The sequence below is a fragment of the Rhinichthys klamathensis genome, unplaced genomic scaffold (assembly GCF_029890125.1).
Source record: "Rhinichthys klamathensis goyatoka isolate OS25496 unplaced genomic scaffold, OSU_Roscu_1.1 h1tg000296l_1, whole genome shotgun sequence".
Lineage (NCBI taxonomy): Eukaryota > Metazoa > Chordata > Actinopteri > Cypriniformes > Leuciscidae > Rhinichthys > Rhinichthys klamathensis.
Window position 1 is genome coordinate 2262660 of NW_026606815.1, and position 22269 is coordinate 2284928.

General features: G+C 44.0%; 1 protein-coding gene across 1 annotated transcript in view; it reads left to right on the plus strand.

Annotated features, from left to right (window-relative positions):
* LOC130103694 (nitric oxide synthase, inducible-like) overlaps positions 1-19901 on the plus strand; it is an 82103-nt gene extending 62202 nt beyond the window's left edge. The window contains exons 12-23 of the mRNA XM_056269988.1: positions 1658-1707; positions 1801-1975; positions 2091-2211; positions 2352-2430; positions 15730-15920; positions 16027-16193; positions 16295-16505; positions 16617-16704; positions 16836-16957; positions 19138-19286; positions 19468-19662; positions 19751-19901. Of these exons, the coding sequence (XP_056125963.1) occupies positions 1658-1707; positions 1801-1975; positions 2091-2211; positions 2352-2430; positions 15730-15920; positions 16027-16193; positions 16295-16505; positions 16617-16704; positions 16836-16957; positions 19138-19286; positions 19468-19662; positions 19751-19789 (1587 nt within the window). The 3' untranslated portion in view covers positions 19790-19901. The remainder of the gene's footprint in view (positions 1-1657; positions 1708-1800; positions 1976-2090; positions 2212-2351; positions 2431-15729; positions 15921-16026; positions 16194-16294; positions 16506-16616; positions 16705-16835; positions 16958-19137; positions 19287-19467; positions 19663-19750) is intronic.
* Positions 19902-22269: the final 2368 nt, after the last annotated feature.

The window sequence follows — 22269 nt, forward strand, 5'->3', positions numbered from 1 at the left end:
GAAGTCTCCGTGAGAGGCTGGATACAAACTGGAGCTGACGAACGCCATTTTCTCGGGACTCGCGTCCCGAGATAACAGCAGAAAAGCAAAAAGGGAAAATAATTAGCGTAGCTGCTGTTCATAATGATGATTTCCATAGCACAGTCGTAAATGATAAAACATGAAGACAGTGACTCTTGCGTCCCAATATCACCCCCCTCCGTCCCCACTCAACTCAGCCCAGCTTACTGACCTCTACGTCCCTCCTGCTGTGCAATGCATTCGCAAAGTGTAGCATTTAATATCATGATATTATATTGTAATTAATGGCAATGTCCTTGTTTTGTTTTATTATAGCGGCACCAAGTGGTTTTTAGTAAGCCAAGTGGCACCACCGATTTTTTTTATGTGTTCTCAGAGTGAGACCATACATGTGTGTGTCAAATTTGGTGAAAATATCTCATTCTGTTTTAGTTATAGACATTTATATGTATGAGAGCATAAAAAATGACCCATGGGCGAATTTGATTGGATTTTTTTGCCACTTAATATAAAATTTTTGACTTTAAGATATTAGCTTTTAACCAACGACCTATGTTTCCAAACTTCCTACGGTGGTTTCGTCTCGATCGGTATAACGGTTTCGAAGATATTGGCAAATGTTTTTTAAGCACTAAATCACAACGCTACACAAACAGTAAGGCGAAACCTAGCATGTTTAGCATCATTGGACTCGGCAAGGATTCAGGAACCTAAGGAGATGACTCGTGTGAAAATAAGTCAACCACATCTAGAGTCATAAGCATTTGAAATAATTTTTTTACCACTAGGTGGCGCTGGTTCGAAACTTCTCAGGCTCCTTCAGGGCATTGTATTGATGACCCATACCGAGTTTCGTAATGATACGTTCATGCGTTAAAAAAATACAGCATTTTAGTACAAAATTCAAAATGGCCCGTCCAAAATGGCCAATATGTGAACATTAGATATAAGTCGACTCGCCATGACGCCTTGAATCTAACGAGACCACTTTTATGATTTTTGGACAAATTGTTCAGAATTTATAAGGAAAAATAGCCATTTTTTGTATCTCCGGACCAGTAGGTGGCGCTGCACCGAAACGCAGCACATCGCCTCAGATCATGCTTGTGATGACATGTACCAAGTTTTGTCTGAATATGATAAAGCATTGCGGACATACAGCCTTAAGTCTGTTTTCGCAAGCGCTACGTAAAATTAGTTTGGGCAGTATTCGAGAATTCAAAATGGCGGAAAGATTTCCATAACAGAAAATGACATCATAGGATGCAATCGAATCGGGTTGAGCCACGTAATCAGAGGAAACAAGATTTTTGTTTCTAGCCTTTACGGTTCAAAAGTTATTAGCATAAACATGAGTGAAGACTCTCACGCATAGACTTCCATACGGAAGAAGAAACGGAATAATAATTAATAATAATAATAATAAGAACCAACTATTTCAAGAGGTGCCTACGCACTTTCAGTGCTTGGCCCCTAATTATAAACGTTACTTTACTGTCACTTCTAATCAATTTAAAGCATCCTGAATACAAGTTTTTTTTTTTCATAAATTGCTTTTGAACAGTATTGTATAAATATGGTAATTTCCACATGAATTCAAAATTTGATTTTGACATTAATATTTTCTTTCCCTCAGAGCTTCAGGAAGCAGCTTTTTAGCTTGCAAAACCTGAAAAACAATGTCAGGTTTGTAGCCTAGCAATGCTAAGATTTTCACTTTTATCACCTGTCAATATGCTCTTGTAGAACAGGAGCCCTGATATCCTCTTCTCAATACAGGTACAGTGTGTTTGGCTTTGGCTCACGTGTGTACCCACAATTCTGTGCTTTTGCCCATGCTGTGGATGACAAGCTTGCTGAGCTGGAGGCCAAGCGTCTGACTGCCACAGGGGAGGGAGATGAACTTAATGGGCAGGACGAGGCCTTCTCTGCATGGGCTTGCACTGCTTTTAAGGTTGGTGAGGTTTCTATAATTCCCTCTGTGCTTGGATGATTCAATGTATAAAATAAATCTTATACTACTAATACAGTAGTGTACAACAAATGAATGGCATATCTCTGTTTTTAAGGATGCGTGTGAGGAGTTTAACATTACAAAACAGCTGAAGGGTGTTGAGCAACATTTGGATGGCTGGGACCCACAGAGATACAGAGTGCAGCATGACTGTTGCGCTCTGAACCAAATTACAGGTAAACCTCTACTTATCAAAACACTAACAAAAAAGTAAGTAGTTTAATAAAAGTCTCTATCTAAACTCATTAATCACTAGGTTTTATATAATTTTTCCAATTATACAGTATTTACACAAATTAATCTTCTGTTTTTACAGCACTGTGTGCTCTTCACTCTAAAACTGTGTTTCCTATGATGCTGAAAAGAAGGCAGAATCTGCAGAGCGCTCAGTCAAGGTTTGAATTTACAATTTTACTATTTAACTCCCAGCTAACAAAAATATGTTCTAAAAATATTTTGCTAACGTTCCCATTAAGCTATAGTAGTTGTAAGCTTGGGTTAAGGTCCATGTGCAGCTTTATTATAGAAAACAGAAGAGTCAACCAAACTGGCAAGGGTCGGACACCGACGGAAGACATCAATAAGGACAAGACAATATTTGAAAAACTCAGGTGGGTGAGCCCACTGCTGGAGAGAGGAAGGAGTCGACCTGCGAGCAACTCCTGGCCCGAGGAGGCATTCGACGTCGGATGCGTTCTCTGAAATTAATTGATGAGTGTGGGCTTGAGGATATCCTCAGCATTGACTCAGGACACTTTTTCCGGACCGTACAATTCTTCCACCAGATATTGCTGTAGACGCCCTCAACGTCTGGAATCCATGAGTTCTCGTAAAAAAAAATAGGCCTCCTCGCCTTCCATCAGGACCTCGCAAGTTTGAGCAGCGAGACATGAAAAGTAGGAGATATACGATAATAAGCAGGTAACTGAAGACGATATGAAACAGGTGTGATCTGTCTAAGATTTTGAAGGGACCAACATACCTGTGACTGAGTTTTTTGCAGTGTAGAGGGTGGCGAAGATCTCAAGTTGATAGCCACACCTATTGACCAGGAAGGTAGTTGGGGCTAGGGTGGTGATGCCGTTCAGCTTGTACCTTTTGCCTTTTCACTGCTCGTTGGAGGAATATATGCACTTCTTCCCAGACTGCTTCGCTCCATCGAAGCCAGTCATTGATGGCCGGTAATTCTGTGGGTTCTCCGGACCAGGGAAACAGAGGAGGTGTCCTCAGGAAGGCCGTAGAAACGAAACACAGAGTTCAGTAGGTGTTTCAGCAGTCTCTAAGGCTGTGGGAAGCTTGGGTAATGGGATCAGTCGACATGGCTTAGTGAAGCGATCAACCACAGTTTAGATCAGGTGTGCCCAACCCTGCTCCTGCCGATCGACTGTCCTGCACAGTTCATCTCCAACCCTAATCAAACACACCTGAAGCAACCAATGAAGATCTTCAGGCTCACTTGAAAATTAAAGGCAGGTGTGTTTAATAAGGGTTGGAGATAAACTGTGCAGGACAGTCGATCGGCAGGAGCAGGGTTGGGCACCCCTGGTTTAGATGGTGATATTGCCCTGTGATATTGGGAAGTCAGTGATAAGGTCAATGTGAGACCATGGTCGTCAGGGAATGGATAATGGTTGAAAGAGGCCAGCAGGAAGTGGTCTGGAGGGCTTGGTTAAGGCGCAGGTGTGACAATTATTGATATAGGTGATGGTGTCTGCCTGCATAGTTCTCCACCAGAATCTATTTCGTAGCAGTTGCAGAGTGGCCGTAATACGTGGGTGACCCGAACTGAGGGAGGAATGAAAGCAATGAAGAACCTTCTTCTGCATCGTCTGTGGTATGTAGATCTTATCTGGCGGGCAGTCTGGGAGAGACGGATCTTGAGTCTGGGCTTGAGTGATTTCGGTGAGGATGTCCCACTGAACAGGAGCGAGAATTAGGGATGTAGGAATAACGGATTCGGTAGGTTGATTCTGTGGACTGGAATCTTATTATCTTGATAGAGCATCAGCTTTAACGTTCTATGTACCGGGACAATAAGTGATTGTGAAATCGAAGCGAGTGAAGAATAAGGCCCATCTTGATTGATTGATTGATTTTATTTGACCCTTTTGTTTAAAATACGATACATCTTTGCACCATATATAAAAAACAAAACAAAAACAAAGTCAGGATAACACAATAAAGCCCTAGGGCTTCCATTTCCATTGGAAATGGCTTCCATGACTTCCATTCCATCTTGCCCACCTTGGCTTCTCCCTCCAAACTAATGATGTAGCCCAAGAAGAATATCGCAGTCTGGTGAAATTCACATTTCTCTGCCTTGGCATGCAATTGATGATTGAGATTAATCATTGAAGGACTGCTCTGACATGAGTAAAGGCCCGTGCACACTGGGACTATTATCGCACGCTCTTTTTGCCGATGTTTAACGCCTCATGACTAAACAAAGGGCGCCAATGTGAGTATGCACACCGAGACTTAAAACGTCGGGTATAAAAGCGTAATTTAAAAAAGAAAATGCCTCGGGTCCGTTTTTTTGGTTTGACGTGGCGCATTAAAAACTGGCCGACCAATGAGATAAGCGCTTTTGTTCACGTGCTTGGAGCTGCTGAAGTTATAGTACTTAGTATAGACAAAATGAATAATATGTCTATGGTATTGGTAGCGCTCAAACACAAAACGATCTTGCCGAGCACAAGTTGATAGAAGAAGACGACGAAGAGGAAGATGCAACGAGGCAAGATTAATGTAGAGCTGCTGGTCTCTTTGGAGTCTGAATGCCACAGCGACTACAAAAATCTCGATAAGAGGGAGTTGTTATGGAGAGGAATTGCAGATCAAATAGGATTCAGGGAGTGAATTTGCATGCTCAGCTCTGCGCATCGCATCGCCAGTGAAAATCACTTGGGTATGAACACAAAGACGTGCCGAAAAATGCTGCCAATAAGTGCGCGCGATAATCGTCCCGGTGTGCACGGGCCTTAATTTGTTCAGTGAGGAAGTTGGAATAAATTAGAATGCCAAGATGTAAACAAGTACCCATCGATGCAGCATGTTTTTGAATACGTCATTGATGAAGGATTGGAAGACTGATGGACTGTTCACCAATCTGAACGGCATAACCAAATATTCGTAATGCCCACTGCTGGTGGAGAACGCCGTCTTCCATTCGCCCCCCTCTCGGATGCGAATGAGATAATAGGCACAGCGAAGGTTGAGTTTGGTGAAATATTTTGCGGTTCTTAGTTGTTCCAGGGCTGCAGGAACCAAAGGTAAAGGATATCGAAATTTTACTGTGGTGTCGTTAAGACCCCTGTAGTCGATGCAGGGTCGGAGTCCCCCATCTTTCTTGCATACAAAGAAGAATCCAACTGAAGCAGGTGAAGTGGATGGTTGAATAAACCCCTTTGATAACTCCTCCTCGGTGTAGTTCTTCATAGCTTCAGGTTCTGACAGAGGAAAAATCCGTCCTCGGGGTGGTGTTGTACCCGGCATGAGTTCAATGGTATAAAAAAATAAAAAATAAATAGGCAGAGGGAAGGGCAGGTGGTGTCCCAACATTAAATCTGTTGCTCCCTCCATGAAATATGTGGGTTGGGTTGTAGCACCGGCAGACCAAGAAGGACAGGATTGTGAGGTGAATGGGTGAGGTATAAACATGTTACTTCAGTATGCAGAGCTCCCAATTGAAGAGTGATGTCCGTGGTGGTGTAATGGACGTGTCCAGTCCCTAGGGGGTGTCAAAAAAAAAGTTTAATAAAATTGCCTGCAACTCCTGAATCCAACATTGCTGTGGTGGTTGAACGGGGCAGTTGGCTCGTAGATGCCCGGCTTGGCTGCAGTACAAGCATAAGCGCTGTCTCCAGTCCGGATTGCAGTTCAGTTCATATCTAGGTTCAAGCCCTTGTAAAATAACAGCTTTAAAGTGTCATCTATCCACACAGTCTGAGCAGCTAGCATGTGGAAGGAGAGAGCATTCTCGGCTGCCATGTTTCTTCCCTGCCGAAGAGACAACAGTTGATCCCCATCATCTTTACTCCCTTCAGGATGTTCGAAGACTTCACAAAAGCGCTGAAGGAAATCATTAAACGTGGAAAAGGCTGAACCATCGTTATTCCAAATAGCAGTTGCCCAGTCTAAAGCCTTCCCAGTGAGCAATGAACAAACAAAAGAAACTCGACTGACATCGGTAGGATGGAGCTGTGGTTGCTGAATTACAAACATAGAGCACTGGGTGCCGTCACATTTCACTGGAAATGCCAGTCGTGGGTTAGCGGAGACAGTGCTAGTGGATGTAAAGCTTGTTAGCAGGTTCAGCTGTGGTGCAGGTGGGTCCGGTTTGGGAAGATGAAGACTTTGTAGTGTCTTGACTAGTTCCTCTGTTACTGACGTTAAACGAATAAGTTGTTGTTGCTAAGCTGCAAGTATGTTGGCTTGGGCTGAGACCTCTGTTGATAACTGAATGATAGCCGCTGAATCAATTTTATGGCGAAGTCTTCTGTAACGGAGACTCGGACGAGCTTGGGTTAAGATCCATGTGCAGCTTTATTATAGAAAACAGTAGAATCAACTAAACAGGCAAGGTTCAGAAACTGGCAGAAGACATCAATAAGTGTAAAGGACGTAGGCCAGTAAGAGCTGTGTGTGTAAAGAGGCACGCTAGCGACTGACTCAAGCAGCTGTGGTCTTTAGCGCTATTGTTAGCGTACCCACCTCCCACGTCCATGGTTCGAATCCCGCTTGGAGCGGGTCGAGTAGGACCGGTTACATAGGGGCAAGAAAATATTTTATAGTCAGACACAAGCAATGGATAAAGGCAGGCAGCAAACAGTCAGGAACACAGAAAGTGGGAAAAACAGAGCTAGGTCAACAAGGCAGGCAGCAGAGATTTGTACACGAATAAACAGTCCACAGCTCACAAAACAGGAATGATAAACGGGGAAAAATAAATACTCACATAAATAAATACATAAGACTTTGCACAGAGTGAAGAAAACACTGTGCTTTATGGCCAGGGAATGTGGAACAGGTGTGTGTCAATCATTCTAGCTATAGGGGTATGGGAAATGTAGACCGCTGCCTCCCAATTCGGCTACTTATACTATGCCCTAAAAGTATGTACTTTTTTTGTCAAGAAAAAGTACATACTTTTGAGTATGTAGCAAAAGAGTAGGCAAGCTTTGGGACATACTAGTTCGTCATCTTTAACGGACAGATCTGTCGCGTGCATCCTGTCACCGTAAACTGCCCTGTCAATCATCTTGTCACAGTTAAAATCCTCCATTCAATCTAATTTAATTTCCTACCGTTTCTGAGAGAAATGTCGTGGGTCTTTCATGCGGAGACTCTCCTCATGTGTTTGCAATTTTAATGTAATGATGCATTCAACACTAGAACTACCGGAATTCCATTACTACTAGAACGACCACAGCGGTTATTCTGGCCATTCATACTTTGACATTCATATGGCCGTACTGAACGTCATTTTTGTCATGTCATATCTACATTTGAACCTTCTCTTTAAGTTTTCCAATGAAGCTTTTAATTCCTGTCGTCATGTTATGACGTCATCGCCCTTAAAATAAGCACTAAAGAAAGATTGCCCCAGCAGGTGCTGCCTGTCTATGTAAGGAAAGTTTTGCATCAAAAATATATTTTTTTACCGCACTCACCACGTGAATAGACATGCAAAAAAGTTAGGAAACGTCAAAGCTTCATACCGTTTAGTACAGCCTTGTTTGTAAATAAGTTCAATAATCAATACAAAATCTAAAAATAAATGGATCTACAATGTTACGATAGGTAATAATAACGATAAGGACACAAAATTTGAATTCAAATGAAAGTGAAAATGTATTTTCCAGCCTAATTGATAAATATTTTCTTATTTTCTTTGTACAATAAAAACAAATCTTATGATACAATAACTTATAACATATATACATTGACAAAAACACTACCTAATATACATTTGAATACATTGTAAAAACTTTCATGGACACGTATGCAGCCCAATACAGTGCACACAAAAACGATACTGGTTACTAACGTAACCTCGGTTCTCTCTAGAAGAGGGAACGAGTATTGCGTAAGTTTAGCTTACGCTACGGGAAAGATTCATCTTTTCGAGATATTGAAGCAAAAAATTATCCTTAATTTTGTATATGTTGTCAACGCAGTGCAGCAGCTAGCAGACCTAGAGCGGGCATTCTAGCGTGCTCATTGGCTGCTCTGCGGGAACTGCACAGCCTACCAGTGAGCCCGACGTGACGTAACGTCCAATCGAGGGCGCGAGCGTCCTAGCCCGCCAGAATGGGCGTGGCTTAGCGTATATAAGCGGGGCTTGGAGGCTGATTCTCTGGTTTTCATCGACTGAAGCGAAACAGCGCTTGTGGCGTTTAGCACGGCAGATAACGCAATACTCGTTCCCTTTTCTAGAGAGAACCGAGGTTACGTTAGTAACCAGTATCGTTCTCTTACGAGAGGTTCTCTCGTATTGCGTAAGTTTAGCTTACGCTCCGGGAACCCATTGTCCACGCCGTACGCGCCCGCATCCACCTCATGAGTCACAACACTTCTGTGAACCCAGAAAGTGGGAATAACACGCATGTACATAAGCGCGAGCATAAGCGCGAGTACCATGAGCGTATAAGCGCGTGTAAACAAGCACTGACAGGCAATACAGAGCGGCCGTGTGTGGCTGGTGTACAGGCATATATAGCACATAACCTGAAACAGTGCAGCTCAACCAGAAGAGCTGAATGCACGTGAGGGTAGTCTGCGCATGATAGTATCTGGACGGTGCTAGTCTCGCACTTAAACAGACAGCAGTTTCGCCTGCAGGGCGGGAACTTCTAGGTTATAAAACCTGACAAAGGTGGACGGAGAGGACCAGCCCGCCGCCACACATATGTCTTGAATGGAAATTCCCCTTGACCATGCCAACGACGAGGCCACGCCTCTTGTGGAATGAGCCCTGATGCCCAGGGGCACTGCAGACCTTTTGCCATGTAAGCGGCTGCGATTGCGTCTACTATCCACCTGGACAGGCTCTGTTTCGAGGAGGCGAGACCTTTAGTGCGCCCACCAAACAAAACAAACAGCTGCTCAGAGCGCCTGAATGGGGCGGAGCGCGTAATGTACAATCTCAGAGCTCTGACTGGGCAGAGGAGATTAACATCTTTTTCACTATCGGATGCTGGCAGAGCCGATAGAGAAATGACCTGTGCTCTGAATGGGGTGCCAACCACTTTGGGAACGTAACCATGTCTAGGCTTGAGGATGACTTTTGAGTCATTCGGGCCAAACTCAAGACACGACGCGCTTACAGACAGCGCGTGTAAATCCCCCACGCGTTTGACTGATGACAGTGCGATCAGAAAAACAGCTTTGAGCGACAGGTATTTCAGGTCCGCTGTGTCCAGGGGTTCAAAGGGGAATGCTTTCAGGGCCTCTAGGACCAGTGAAAGGTCCCACATAGGAACCGAGGGGGGGGCTCGGGGGGTTCATCCTTCTGGCTCCTATGAGGAAGCGGATGATAAGCTCGTTTCTGCCTATTGACTGGCCGTGCATTGATTCAGAGAATGCTGCGACAGCCGCCGCATAGACTTTGAGCGTGGAGGGGGATCTGCCCCTATCCAGCAGCCCTTGAAGGAAACCGAGCAGCCGCGGGTCCCCACACATTCGCGGATCAAGGTTTTTGTTAGTGCACCACTTAGAGAACACAGACCATTTGGACACGTAGAGCCTTCTGGTAGAAGGTGCTCTAGACTGCGAGATTGTGTTCATTACTGCGTCTGGCAGGGATACCCGTTGATCACCCACATGTGTAGCGACCAACGCTCTGGGTGGGGATGCCAGATCGAGCCGCGTGCTTGAGAGAGGAGGTCTGCTCTCAGCGGGACAGGCCATGGGGCTGTCTGTGACAGCCGCATTAGCTCTGGGAACCAAGTCTGGTTCTTTCATGGTGGGGCTATGAGGAGCACTGAATGGCGCGTTTCCCTGATTCTCTTGATCACCTGTGGTAACAGAGATACCGGAGGAAATGCATATAGTGGACGGCTGGGCCACATCCGGGCAAGTGCGTCTCTGTCCTTTGAAAAGAACGTCGGGCATTGAGCGTTGTCTTGTGACGCAACAAGGTCGACTTCCGCTTTGCCGAAAAGGCGCCATAATAACTGGACTGTTTGGGAGTGCAGGGACCATTCTCCCGGGGGAACGTTGTCCCTGGACAGTCTGTGTGGGCCGTCGTTCAGGTGACCCGGCACATGTGCAACTCTCAGTGAGCGCAGATGGTGCTGAGACCAAACGAGGAGGCGTTCCGCCAGATTGCAGGGGTTCCTGGATCTGACGCTGCCCTGGCGATTTAAATAGGACACCACAGAAATGTTGTCCGAGCGGACTAGAACATGGTGGTCCTGGGTCCAGGAACAGGTTCATGGCTTGCGACGTTTTCTGCACCTCAGAAAAGCGGTCGTCGATTCCGTTCACTGCTGGGCCGAAGAGACCGGAGTGTGAGAGAGGGGCGTCGAGGAAAACAGATCGCTCAGACTCTCTCATGTCAGCCAGCGTCAGCCAAAGGTGCCTCTCAGTTACAGTTAACAAGGCCATGCATCTCCCCAGGGCCGCAGACTTAGTAGCGCGAAGGGAGAGATCCGTCGTGCTCCTCAGGTCCGTAACGGCAGCTGGGTCCCGACCTTTCTCGTCCCACTCACGGAGGAGATCAGCTTGGAGAATTTGCAGAACAGCCATTGAGTGCAGGGCGGAAGCTGCTTGTCCGGCGGCGGCGTAGGCGCGACCGACAAGGGCAGATGTGGTCCTGCAGGCTTTAGACGGTAGGGCAGACTTTGAGTGCCATCTCGCGGAGGGCGGGCAAAGGTGCGCTGCGACAGCTTCCTCGACCTTCGGAATGGAGCTGTATCCCTTCTCGGTGGCGCCGTCCACTTGGGAGAGCGACGCGGAGACAGAGGAATGAAACCTCGCGGAGAAAGGGGTATTCCACGATTTAGCCAGTTCAGAGTGCAGCTCAGGGAGGAAGGGCGCGGGCCTGGAAGCGGGCGCTTGACGGCGGCGACTCTGAAGAAAACAGCCATCAAGCCTGTTGGGGTGTCGGGCTCCTGAGGCGGTGACCACTCGAGCCCGAGGTCGACGGCCTGTGAAAGGAGGCGCATCAGTTCGGCTTCCGCTCCACCACGTGTTCTCCCAGACTCCTGAATAGAAGAGGAGGCGGAGCATTGAGAGCTCGACCACTCGTCGCTATCCGAAGCTAGGATGGAACAGCTATCTCCTGCGGCGGGTCCATCCGCGTCGTCCTCAGACTCAACGGCAGGGTGGGCCGTAGCCGGTGGCTGCGCGTCAGTGAGAAGAAGCGGGAAGGGCGTCGGCGAGGCTCGAGGGAGGGACTCCGCGAGTGCGTCGCGGCGGCGGCAGGCTCCTGCGGCCTTTGTGAACGGCGCTTATTTTTCCTGCGCGGTGCAGCAAAGGGCGGAGAGGTAGCTTCGTCCTGGAAGGCTTCGAGTCGAGCCCGCAGGGTCGACATAGGAAGATCCTCACAGTGCTCACATCCTCCTGAAGAGAGGGCAAGAGCAGCATGTTCCTGGCCCAGGCAGAGAGCGCACATAACGTGGCGGTCTCCGACGCTGAGAGGGGCTCTGCACGAGCCGCAAGTGGACCGAGGCATCTTTAAAAAGACGCTCGTGCTCTTTTAGATGCTCGGTTTGCAAATGAGAAAAAAAGATACGACGCTAGCTGCTGCACTGCGTTGACAACATATGCAAAATTAAGGATAATTTTTGGCTTCAATATCTCAAGAAGATGAATCTTTCCCGTAGCGTAAGCTAAACTTACGCAATACGAGAGAACCTCTCGTAAGAGAACTGGCTAAGAAAAAACATGAACCTTAGCTAAACAAGAAAACGAACTGCTTTAGAACGATCAGTTTCAGTGAACAAAATATATTAACGAACAAAATCAGGTTAACACGTTTTCCTCCAAGTGGGCTCATTTGAACGGCACAAACACCCCGCATCATTCACTGACGCTTACGTACAGTCCACACAGGTAAACATCGCCTTTCGTGTGCAGCTCCCACACACTACTTTGTGACATTTGGTACATGTCTCCTTGTATTTTTTGCAGTTCCTCCTTACTTGGCACTGCCGCCTTCTCTCCATCTGCTGCTGCTCCTGCCCGGGTCCTGGCTCTCGCACCACCAGTTGTGTGGCTTTTGATTTCATGTGGTCGGAACGAAGTTCGCTTGCCAGTCGCGTGATGAGGTCCCTCCGCGAAACTTGCTCATTTGTACACATCTTGTACAATATGTGCGCGTTGATGGCGGGAAATATAGCGGACTGATATCTATAATGCGTACAGTCAAAATGACCGCCATGGCCATTCTAGGTACAAATAGTCAGAACTGTTTTGTTTTTTGTGATTTTAATTAAATAACAGTGTCAGAATAAAATATACACATTTAGGAAAAGTCAATAAATTAAAAAAAGTTTTATTTTAACAAATTTATTACACTGTAAAATTTAAAAACGGTCAAAATGACTGCCTTAGTTCTATTGTTAAGTTAATGGCTAAACGTATCTTTACAAAAGTTCACAAAGCTTCTGCAGATGCAATATAATGTAGACAACATTGTATATATTTTCGTCAGGTCAAACTGATAATTAATCACTCAAATCCCTTTGTCTAAACCTCACATTACCGCCCGACTCGCACGCACTCCATGTCTGTAGTTTTTTTAACACTTTTCACTCGTGTTTGTAGTTCTAACCGAATCCTCGTCCAACACGCGATGGGTTGTGGGCAATATTAGCCGTTAGAGTGCACATCGATCTGCACTTCGGATTCAGACCATAGACATAATAAATACATAGACGCCCTATTGGCCGCTGAAGCGTACGTCAACGGCGCCGCCATATTGCGGAGGGCAACTTTCTCATACTGCTCATAACGAGAATTGAGAAAAATGCCTGTTTCGTGCGCTGCTTGGGGCTGTACAAATCGCCACACAATTGAAAACAGGTCTCTGTTAGGGTTCTGCAAGATATGGGACCCAGACGCAAATGAGCAGACAAGGTTTTTATTAACAGGACTGAAGACATGAAACAGCAGGGAGTGAAGCGTGAATCACAGTAAAAACAGTAGGGCAAGGCAGACAACAACGACAGGCAGGATGGATGACCACTGAGACCGTCAGCTAGATGGCGATGACGTGAGTGCGAGTGCAATAGAGGCAGCTCTGAAGGAAAGACCAGGCAGGAACACAAGGAACATGCAGCTTGATGTAGATCTCAGATGTAGCTCCAGTCTTGCCACCAGGAAGAGGCTCACAAAACCAGAGGCTCAACACAGGGGATAGGTGCACCAGTCAGGCAGTAGAGAGTCAGTGGCCAGGGAACTCAGGATGCAGGACAGAAACACAGACCAACATACAAGACGAGAAATACAAGACACGACTCAAGACAAGAATTAAGATAAGCGAAACTAAACTGATAAGATCAATGAAAAGAGAAACAAAAAGTAGAGAAATAAATATATAGAAAGCAAACTAATGAAAACTACTAAGACAAAAAACTGGAGTAGCTAAAGAGAAAACTTCCACTTGACAGGGAAAATAAGAACTAAAGAAAACTAAAAATATAATTCTAAACAAAAGAGAACTCCAACTAGATTACCAAGCACAAGTGCTAAAGCTTAAGCAAAACAAAACAAAACAGTAACAAAGATAACAAACCAGCTTAAGCACTAGGATAATTTCAAGATCACAAACTAGAAAACACAGCAATGTGCATACTCACAACACACAACGAACCAGCAAAGACATGAGGGAAAGAGGCACAATATGAAGGGACCAGAGCACATGAGGATCAGGTGAGCACAATTAATGAAATGAGGACAAGACGTGGACTAAACAAGGGGGCGTGGTAACGAGAAACAAGGAGGCAGGAGCACATGGCAAACAAAGACCAAGACAGAGCCATGTGCTCAAACACAAGACAAACACAGAAACATGAAACCACAACAAAACAGACAAGGCTGCCAGGGCAGAACCTTAACAGTCTCGAGGAATTATCTTTCACAAGCAAGACTGAACATTTGTTTCTGGTTGTATTTGGTCATGATATAATTAGTAATAGTCAAGTCAAGTCAAATATATTTATATAGCGCTTTTCACAATACAGATTGTATCAAAGCTGCTTCACAGTATCAATCAAAACAACTTAACAGTGTTTGTTTATTACTGAAAAAAAAGACATCCAAGTTTGGTAGAGCTGATCAGTGGTATGATGGGTCATTTAATTTGAATATCCCCAACTGAGCAAGCCAAAGGCAACAGTGGCAAGGAACCGAAAAACTCCATCAAGTGACCCGATGGTGTCCTAAAACTCCATCAGATGACCCAATGGAGAAAAAAATAAATAAATAGTAGTATAATAGAAACGTTCAGAGGATAAAAGCCGCGAAATTTAGTTAAAAATAGTAGTATAATAGTAACGTTCAGAGGAGAAAAGCCGCGAAATTTAAAAATACTACTGTTATTGTGTCACGAAATGTAGTTTTAATAGTTTTTCAGTCGACAATGTAGTTGTTTAAAGCTCAAATCTGGTTTATGTATAAAGATAGCGCCTATTTAAAAATTTTATCTGACGTTTTCGGAGTTGTGAGATCCAGGCGTTCACCGGGCGCTCAGCGCTCATGTACCCCGCCTGGAACAGCCTTACCTCGGCTAGTGCTTCTGACGTTTGCCGCTGGTTCTGATGTCTCTAGTCTAGTGGTTAAACATGAGATATAATTCGTCTTGTGTATATCTAACGGGCGATCTTTGGTCTCACAAAAAGATACAGGGTTGCGACATTTTATTTTATATAGCCTATGCAGGAATATTTTAAAATATATAAATTATTTTATATATACATTCTCTTCACTGTATGTAGGCCTATATAAAATAAAACGACACAAATCTTTTTGTTAAATGTCAGTTTAATGATCAATATTATAATGTTTAATATTTTTTTCATATTGTCTATATTGTCTATGATTATGACCGGAAATAGTAGACCATCCGGGTCTCTTTGGAACACTCATTTTAACAGACTTCGATTTGGGATGTACTAATTCTATTTTCGAATACTATTTAGGACGGATAGTATGCGAATTGGGACGCAGCGAATGTCTCTCTAAAACTCAGGTGAGGGAGCCCTTTGCTGGAGAGTCTCAGGGGCACCGTTTATGACAGTAGTAACATTATAGTATGTTTTTTCTGAATGTTCTCTACGTCCCGTTTTTATATATATATATATATATATATATATATATATATATATAAAAAAAAAGGTTATCTGAACATTAAGGGAAAATTCCATTTCATCATTTTCCAATTATTATGGGAATGCTACTTTTGAATATTAGCTGAACATTCTGAAACAAGTAGTAACATTTAAACAAAAAAAATGTTAGATGAATGTCCAACTAAAATGTTTCAGAATATTTTTTCATTGAACAATGTATAAATAATGTTTTTATGTTAATGTTTTGAGAACATTATTAAAGACCAGACAATTTTGAATGAACATTCTTTTACTGTTACTGGAATAACATTTGTTTATAACTTTGAGAGACCCTTGCCAGAATGTTAGCTACAGTTATGAGAACATTCACTTTCAACTTATATATTCTATTTTCAGTCGTTCTACTATCCTGGTTGAGCTGAAGGCGGATGGAAACACAGAGGTCTTGAACTTTGCCCCTGGAGATCATGTGGGGATTTTTCCAGAGAATCCAGCAGAGTTGGTAGATGGTATTGTGAAGCATCTCCCAGATGCCCCTCCTATTAACCAGAGCCTTCACCTGGAGTTCCTCTCTGACTCTAGCCCTGGTAACAATCACTAATGGCTGTAATAATAAACCACATGCAAGTAAACTTGAGGAGAGGCCCAAAATCCAAGCTTATTGTTATTACTCTTTCCTGTGTTGTCTTTCAGTGGAAATGAGATGGCAGAAAGATGAATGTATCCCTGCTTGCACTCTGGTCCAGGCTCTTACATACTTCCTTGATGTCACAACTCCACCTTCACAAAGTCTCCTGCGCAAACTCTCTACAGTGGCTGGTCAGGAAGAGGATCGCAAACGACTTGAGGCACTTGCATCGGTAATTGCGTTACATTCTTTTTTTTATAAGAATTTAAATTTATTCTAAATTACACACATTACCAATAGATACATTTACAGCATTCTACCATTTCTCAATAGGATTTCCAGGAATATTCTACATGGAAAGATTTCTACAGGCCCACCTTCTTGGAGGTGCTTGTAGAATTTCCTTCTCTAAAAGTCCCTACCGCCTTCCTTCTCAGCCAGCTTCCTCTGCTCAAGCCCCGCCTGTACTCTGTCAGCTCCTCATTGGACCGTCATCCAAACGAGCTGCACCTCACAGTGTCTGTGTTGGAGTACCACACCCAGGGTATGAGACTAAACATGTAGAAAACATACACAACAAAGACATTGGATCATTCTTTTATAATCAAACACCACGTGAGATGTAAGGATAATGTTGTGTTCTGTTGTATCGTAGATGGAGAGGGCCCAATGCGTTATGGCACCTGCAGCACATGGCTTAACACCATCAAACGAGGATACACAGTTCCCTGCTTCGTTCACCGGTACTGATGATAGATAGTTAAATGCTGAATTTGAATATCTCATTTAAATACTTATAAAGGCATTTTAACATTCTGTTCTCCATATCTTAATAATTTGGAAAACTTGACTTGTTTACTGCTCATTATTTCAGCTCAGGTGGGTTCCATCTCCCAGAAGACCCCATCACTCCAGTAATTCTGATAGGGGCTGGCAGTGGTATTGCTCCTTTCCGCAGCTTCTGGCAACAGCGCATTCACGACATGAAAAAGACAGGTAATATATGTGAGCTCTGAATTTATGAAGTTTAGACACAAACGCATTTTATGATTCTTGCCTTGAGACATTGGTTCTATCGATCGAAACCAGTTATCACAATATCCAGCATTTTATTTGACCAGTTATGCACTACTGTTCAAAGGTTTGGTGTCAGTAAGATTTAAAAAAATATATATTTTATTCAGTATATATCAGAAGTGACTGTAAAGGATTTTGCATTGTTTATTTTTTTCACATTTATAAATATCACGTTTACAACTGTTTTCAAAATTGATAAAAATGTTTTTTGAGCAGCAAATCAGCATATTAGTGTAAGGAACTTAGCTATAGGAAATATTCATAATCAATAATCAATAATAACTTTGATTTATGAGTTATGATTAATTATGAATATTTGGGTCAGTTAATTGGATTAACTTGACATGGCTAAATTAATATTACAATCAATTAATCAGTTCCTCCAACGAACTCTTTTGATTATTAATTTATTCTAAGAAAAGGGTATCTTCCATGGCCACAGAAGAATAATTATTTCTTAGCATGTACAGTGCTTTGAGCATGTAGCAAGATCAAGATCGTAAAAGAGACTTTGTTTGCAAGCAGTGAATCAGAACCAAATACATAAAGTGCACAAGTTTTATTAACTAAATCATAAACATGAATAACTAAACAAACATACATACCGGTAAATACATAGATACATGTGTAGGAAAAAGGAGTAAGAGATGGAATGATGTAACGATGGATAAGATCCATCTAACTATGAGAAGAACCAACAGCATTTCATTTTCACATTTCATTAAATTGAATACTTGCATTTGTAGTGAGAACAATTCTTGAAGTTGTGGAAAATTTAAGTCGTTGAGGGTTCCAGCAGTGGCAAGTGGAAGTTGTTTGAAAGTTATCTTTCTCCATAAGTGGATGGCTGGTTTGGTCAAGGCCTGGGGCCCTGGGCCCTGTTGAGGCCACGCCGAGCACCCAGGAGAAGTGAGAAAGTCGGAAGAGTGGGTGATTGGAGTCGTTGTTGGTTGGAGTCGTTGTTCCAAAACTCCTGAGATTGTCCTTGGTTCTTTGTGAGAGTCTTTTCTCTCCTGCCTGAGCCCATATATAGTTGGATCAGGGCCTGCTGGGCCCTGGGCCCCCGTGGAGGGGGAGGGGGTTCCCCAGTATCACCAGAAACAGTGTTGCGGCTGGATGAAAAACTAAGAGAGGGAGGTCACATGTGGACTGTCTCTAATAAAGCCTGAGAAAGATCCAACCCCTAAGGGTTGACTGGACTAATAAGCAAGGTGAAATGTCTGAGTGGGAAGGTTGCTCTAGTTAATTTACGAGTCTTTATCCCAAGCGTGGTTATGCCTTCTTTAATGCTCAGATAGATATAACACATCCACAATGCATTCTAGAAGAAGGTGATGTACATCAAAGTGTGAGTCGTTAAATGAGGATTAATTAGGTAGGAGGCATGATACAGGTGAGGTTAACATTGATCGTTAGTTGGTTGTATACCAAGGTACATTCCATAATATATATATATATAATATATAATAGTATAATAGTACACAAGACAGTAAACCATTTACACTGTTTCTTTCACAGTTTTATGCATGTTCATTTATAGATCAGTTAGTCTATGATTAATGCAGCAAAGTCTGTATTAAAGATTGTTTCTGTCTTCCCATTGTCTCTCTCTTGTGCATGTGACCAAAGGAATGTGGTCGTAAAATCTCCTTATCAGCCCTGTAACATGACACTGTTTCAGCCCTGATGTTTGTTTCATTTGGGATGTTAGTTTTGGAGTTTCATAAACCTTTGTATACAATGAATAATTAGTGTGTGTCTGATGGGTCCAGACCCTACATTATAATGATTTCTGAAGGATCATGTGAAACTGAAGACTGGAGTAATGATGCTGAAAATTCAGCTCTGCAATACATTACATTTCAACGATATATTCAAAGAGAAAACAATCATTTGTAAATTGTAATATCATTATACAATATTACTGTTTTTACTGTGTTTTTGATTGAATAAATACAGCCTTGGTAAGCATAATATTTCTTACTTCCCAAACTTTTAAACAGTACTGTTGTATAGGTACTGTATTTAAGTTATTTGTATTTTAAATCCTCAAAGTTTTAATCCTAAATTAATTGCTTTATTTAATTGACAAATTTTAGGTCTGCAAATGACTCCTATGACACTGCTATTTGGATGTCGTGATTCACAAACAGACCATCTGTTTAAAGTAGAAACTCTTAAGTTGAGACTTGATGGCATTCTGGACAATGTCAATACAGCTTATTCTCGCCAACCTGGTAAACCAAAGGTACTGTACATCTCTAAAGTTCTGTTCATGCTGTACTATACTCAAAATAATTATTTATTTACTTTGTGTGTCAAAATTCAGTTAGGTTCTCTCAGTCTGTTCTTACTGTTCATCAGATGCGCTTACACTGGTATCAGTTTGTGTCTTCTGTCTGTAATCAAGCTTGTGTTGTTTGGAACAGATGTATGTGCAGGATGTCTTGAGGGAGCAGCTATCTGAAAAGGCCTTGGAGGTTCTACACAAGAATGCAGGTCATCTGTATGTCTGTGGTGGCATGAACATGGCCCGTGATGTTGCTAGCACTTTGCAAGATATCCTGGCGAATAAAACAGGCATGACCATCACAGAAGCTGGAGAATTTCTAGAGAGGTTGAAGGTGTGATTCACTATTTCAATCCTCATGTCCTAGTGTGAACTGCTTTGTGACCAGTGAACTCACGCCATCATGATCTTTTTGTTGGCAGGTGGAGAAGAGATACCATGAAGACATTTTTGGAGCCTAATAGCAGAGTTCTGCTGCATCATGTAAAATAAAATCACAGTTTTACCACAAGCTGGGGTAGTGGGAACCAAATTCAACTAATGCGATTCTAATGTTTTTCCACTATTTATGTTCTTTAACAGTTTTAAACTGATGTAAATATAGTTTTTCTTTATTTCCATTAAACGGGATTGATTGCACGTTAAAATGCTCAATTTTAAAAAGGAAAATTTATGGCTTTAGTTTATTGAGCGCATTTCTTTTTTTTATATTTAATTTCTGAAAGATACTTACATTTTCGAATGTGTTCTTGTACTGTATTACTATTTCTTCAAATTAATAGTTCTAAGCAGCAATAAGTCACCAGCATTTGATAATTTAGACTATTTTTGTGTTAATAATCTTTTCTAAATAATTTATGGTGAAATGGACTTAGGGCAACACATAAATAAATGTGAGCATTTATGAAATGTAAAAAACTTCAATAAATAAGTTGTTAGATATTAATCAAATGTTTTTTCATCCCTGATAAAAGGTGTATGTATGTGTGTTTGGGAGGGGGGTGAGGACATTAGTAAGTGAGAAAGGAGAATCAAATTGAGAGCAATTAAAGTCACAATGAAACTAATAAACCTTTCTAAAAAATATGAATAGTACACACACAGAGGCTCAAAGGGAGGTCTCTGCAGTGCGGTCAGCACCAGAGAAAGGTCCCAAGAGGGTATAGAGGGGGGGCGAGGCGGATTCAGTCTCCTCGCTCCCCTCAGGAACCTGACGACCAGGTCGTGCTTTCCCACGGATCTCCCATCCACTGCATCGTGATGTGCAGCAAAAGAGGCAACAAACACTTTGAGGGTGGAGGGAGACAGCCCTCTCTCCAACCCATCTTGCAGGAAAGATAGCACGGAACCGATTGAACACCTTCGGGGGTCTTCTCGGTGAGAAGAACACCACTCAACGAACAGGTTCCACTTCAGTGCGTAAGCATGCCTCGTAGAGGGTGCTCTCGCAGAAGCAATGGTGTCTACGACAGATTGAGGTAGACCACCTAGAACCTCCGCGTCCCGTCCAGGGACCAGACATGGAGTTTCCAGAGGTCTGGACGCGGGTGCCATACTGTGCCCCGTCCCTGAGAAAGAATGTCCTCCCTCAGAGGAATGGGCCAGGGAGGGGCTGTCGAGAGGAGCACAAGTTAGGAGAACCAGGTCCGGTTGGGCCAATAAGGGGCAACTAGCAAGACCTGCTCCTCTTCCTGCCTGACTTTGCACAGTAGCTGTGCAATAAGGCTCACTGGGGGAAACGCATACTTGCGGAGGCCCCGGGGCCAGCTGTGTGCCAGTGCATCCGAGCCGAGGGTGCCCTCGGTCAGGGAGTAAAACAACTGGCAATGGGACGAGTCCGGAGAGGCAAACAGATCTATCTGTGCGGCCCCGAAGTAGTCCCAGATCAGCTGGACCGCCTGGGGATGGAGTCTCCACTCTCCCTTGGCCACAGGCTGTCGTGAGAGCTCGTCGGCGGCACGATTGAGCAGGCCGGGAAAATAAGTGGCGCGAAGCGACCTCAGATGCTTCTGACTCCATAGGAGGAGGTGGCGGGCGAGTTGCGACATACGACGGGAGCGTAGACCACCTTGATGGTTGATGTACGCACCAGTCGCAGTGTTGTCCGAACAGACCAGTACATGCTTGCCGAGCAGCGGCATTTTGAGGCGTCTCAAAGAAAGGTGTACTGCAAACAACTCAAGGCAATTGATGTGCCAATGCAGCTGGGGGCCCGTCCAGGTCCGCCGCTACTGCATGCCCGTTGTACGTGGCCCCCCAGCCGGTGTTGGAGGCATCTGTGGAGACCACAGCATGCCTGGACACTTGTTCTAGGGGCACTCCGGCCCGGAGAAACAAAGGGTCTGACCACGGGCTGAGGGTTTGGCGGCAGGCCGGGGTGACTGTCACACGGAGCGTGCTGCTCTGCCACGCCCACCTCGGGAATCGGCCCTGAAGCCAGTGCTGAAGTGGTCTCATATGAAGCAAGCCGAGCGGTGTTACTACGGCTGCGGCTGCCAAATGCCCCAGGAGCCTCTGAAAAAGTTTCAGTGGGACCACTGTTCTGCTCTTGACAGGATTCAGGCAGTTCAGCACCGACCGGACACGTTCCGTCCCGAATCCAGCTCCATACCGAGAAAAGAGATCCTCTGCACGGGGGTGAGTTTGCTCTTTTCCCAGTTGACCTGAAGACCCAACTGGGTGATATGTTGGAGCAACAAATCCGTGTTCGCACAACTGTTCTCGAGAGTGAGCTAGTATCAGCCAGTCGTCGAGGTAGTTGAGGATACGAACACCCTGCTCTCTCATGGGAGCAATGGCAGCCTCCGCGACTTTCGTAAAGACGCGGGGCGACAGGGCCAGCCCGAAGGGTAGGACTTTGTACTGATATGCTCGACCCTCGAACGCGAAGCGCAGGAATGGCCTGTGTCGCGGCAGGATGGAGACATGAAAGTACGCGTCC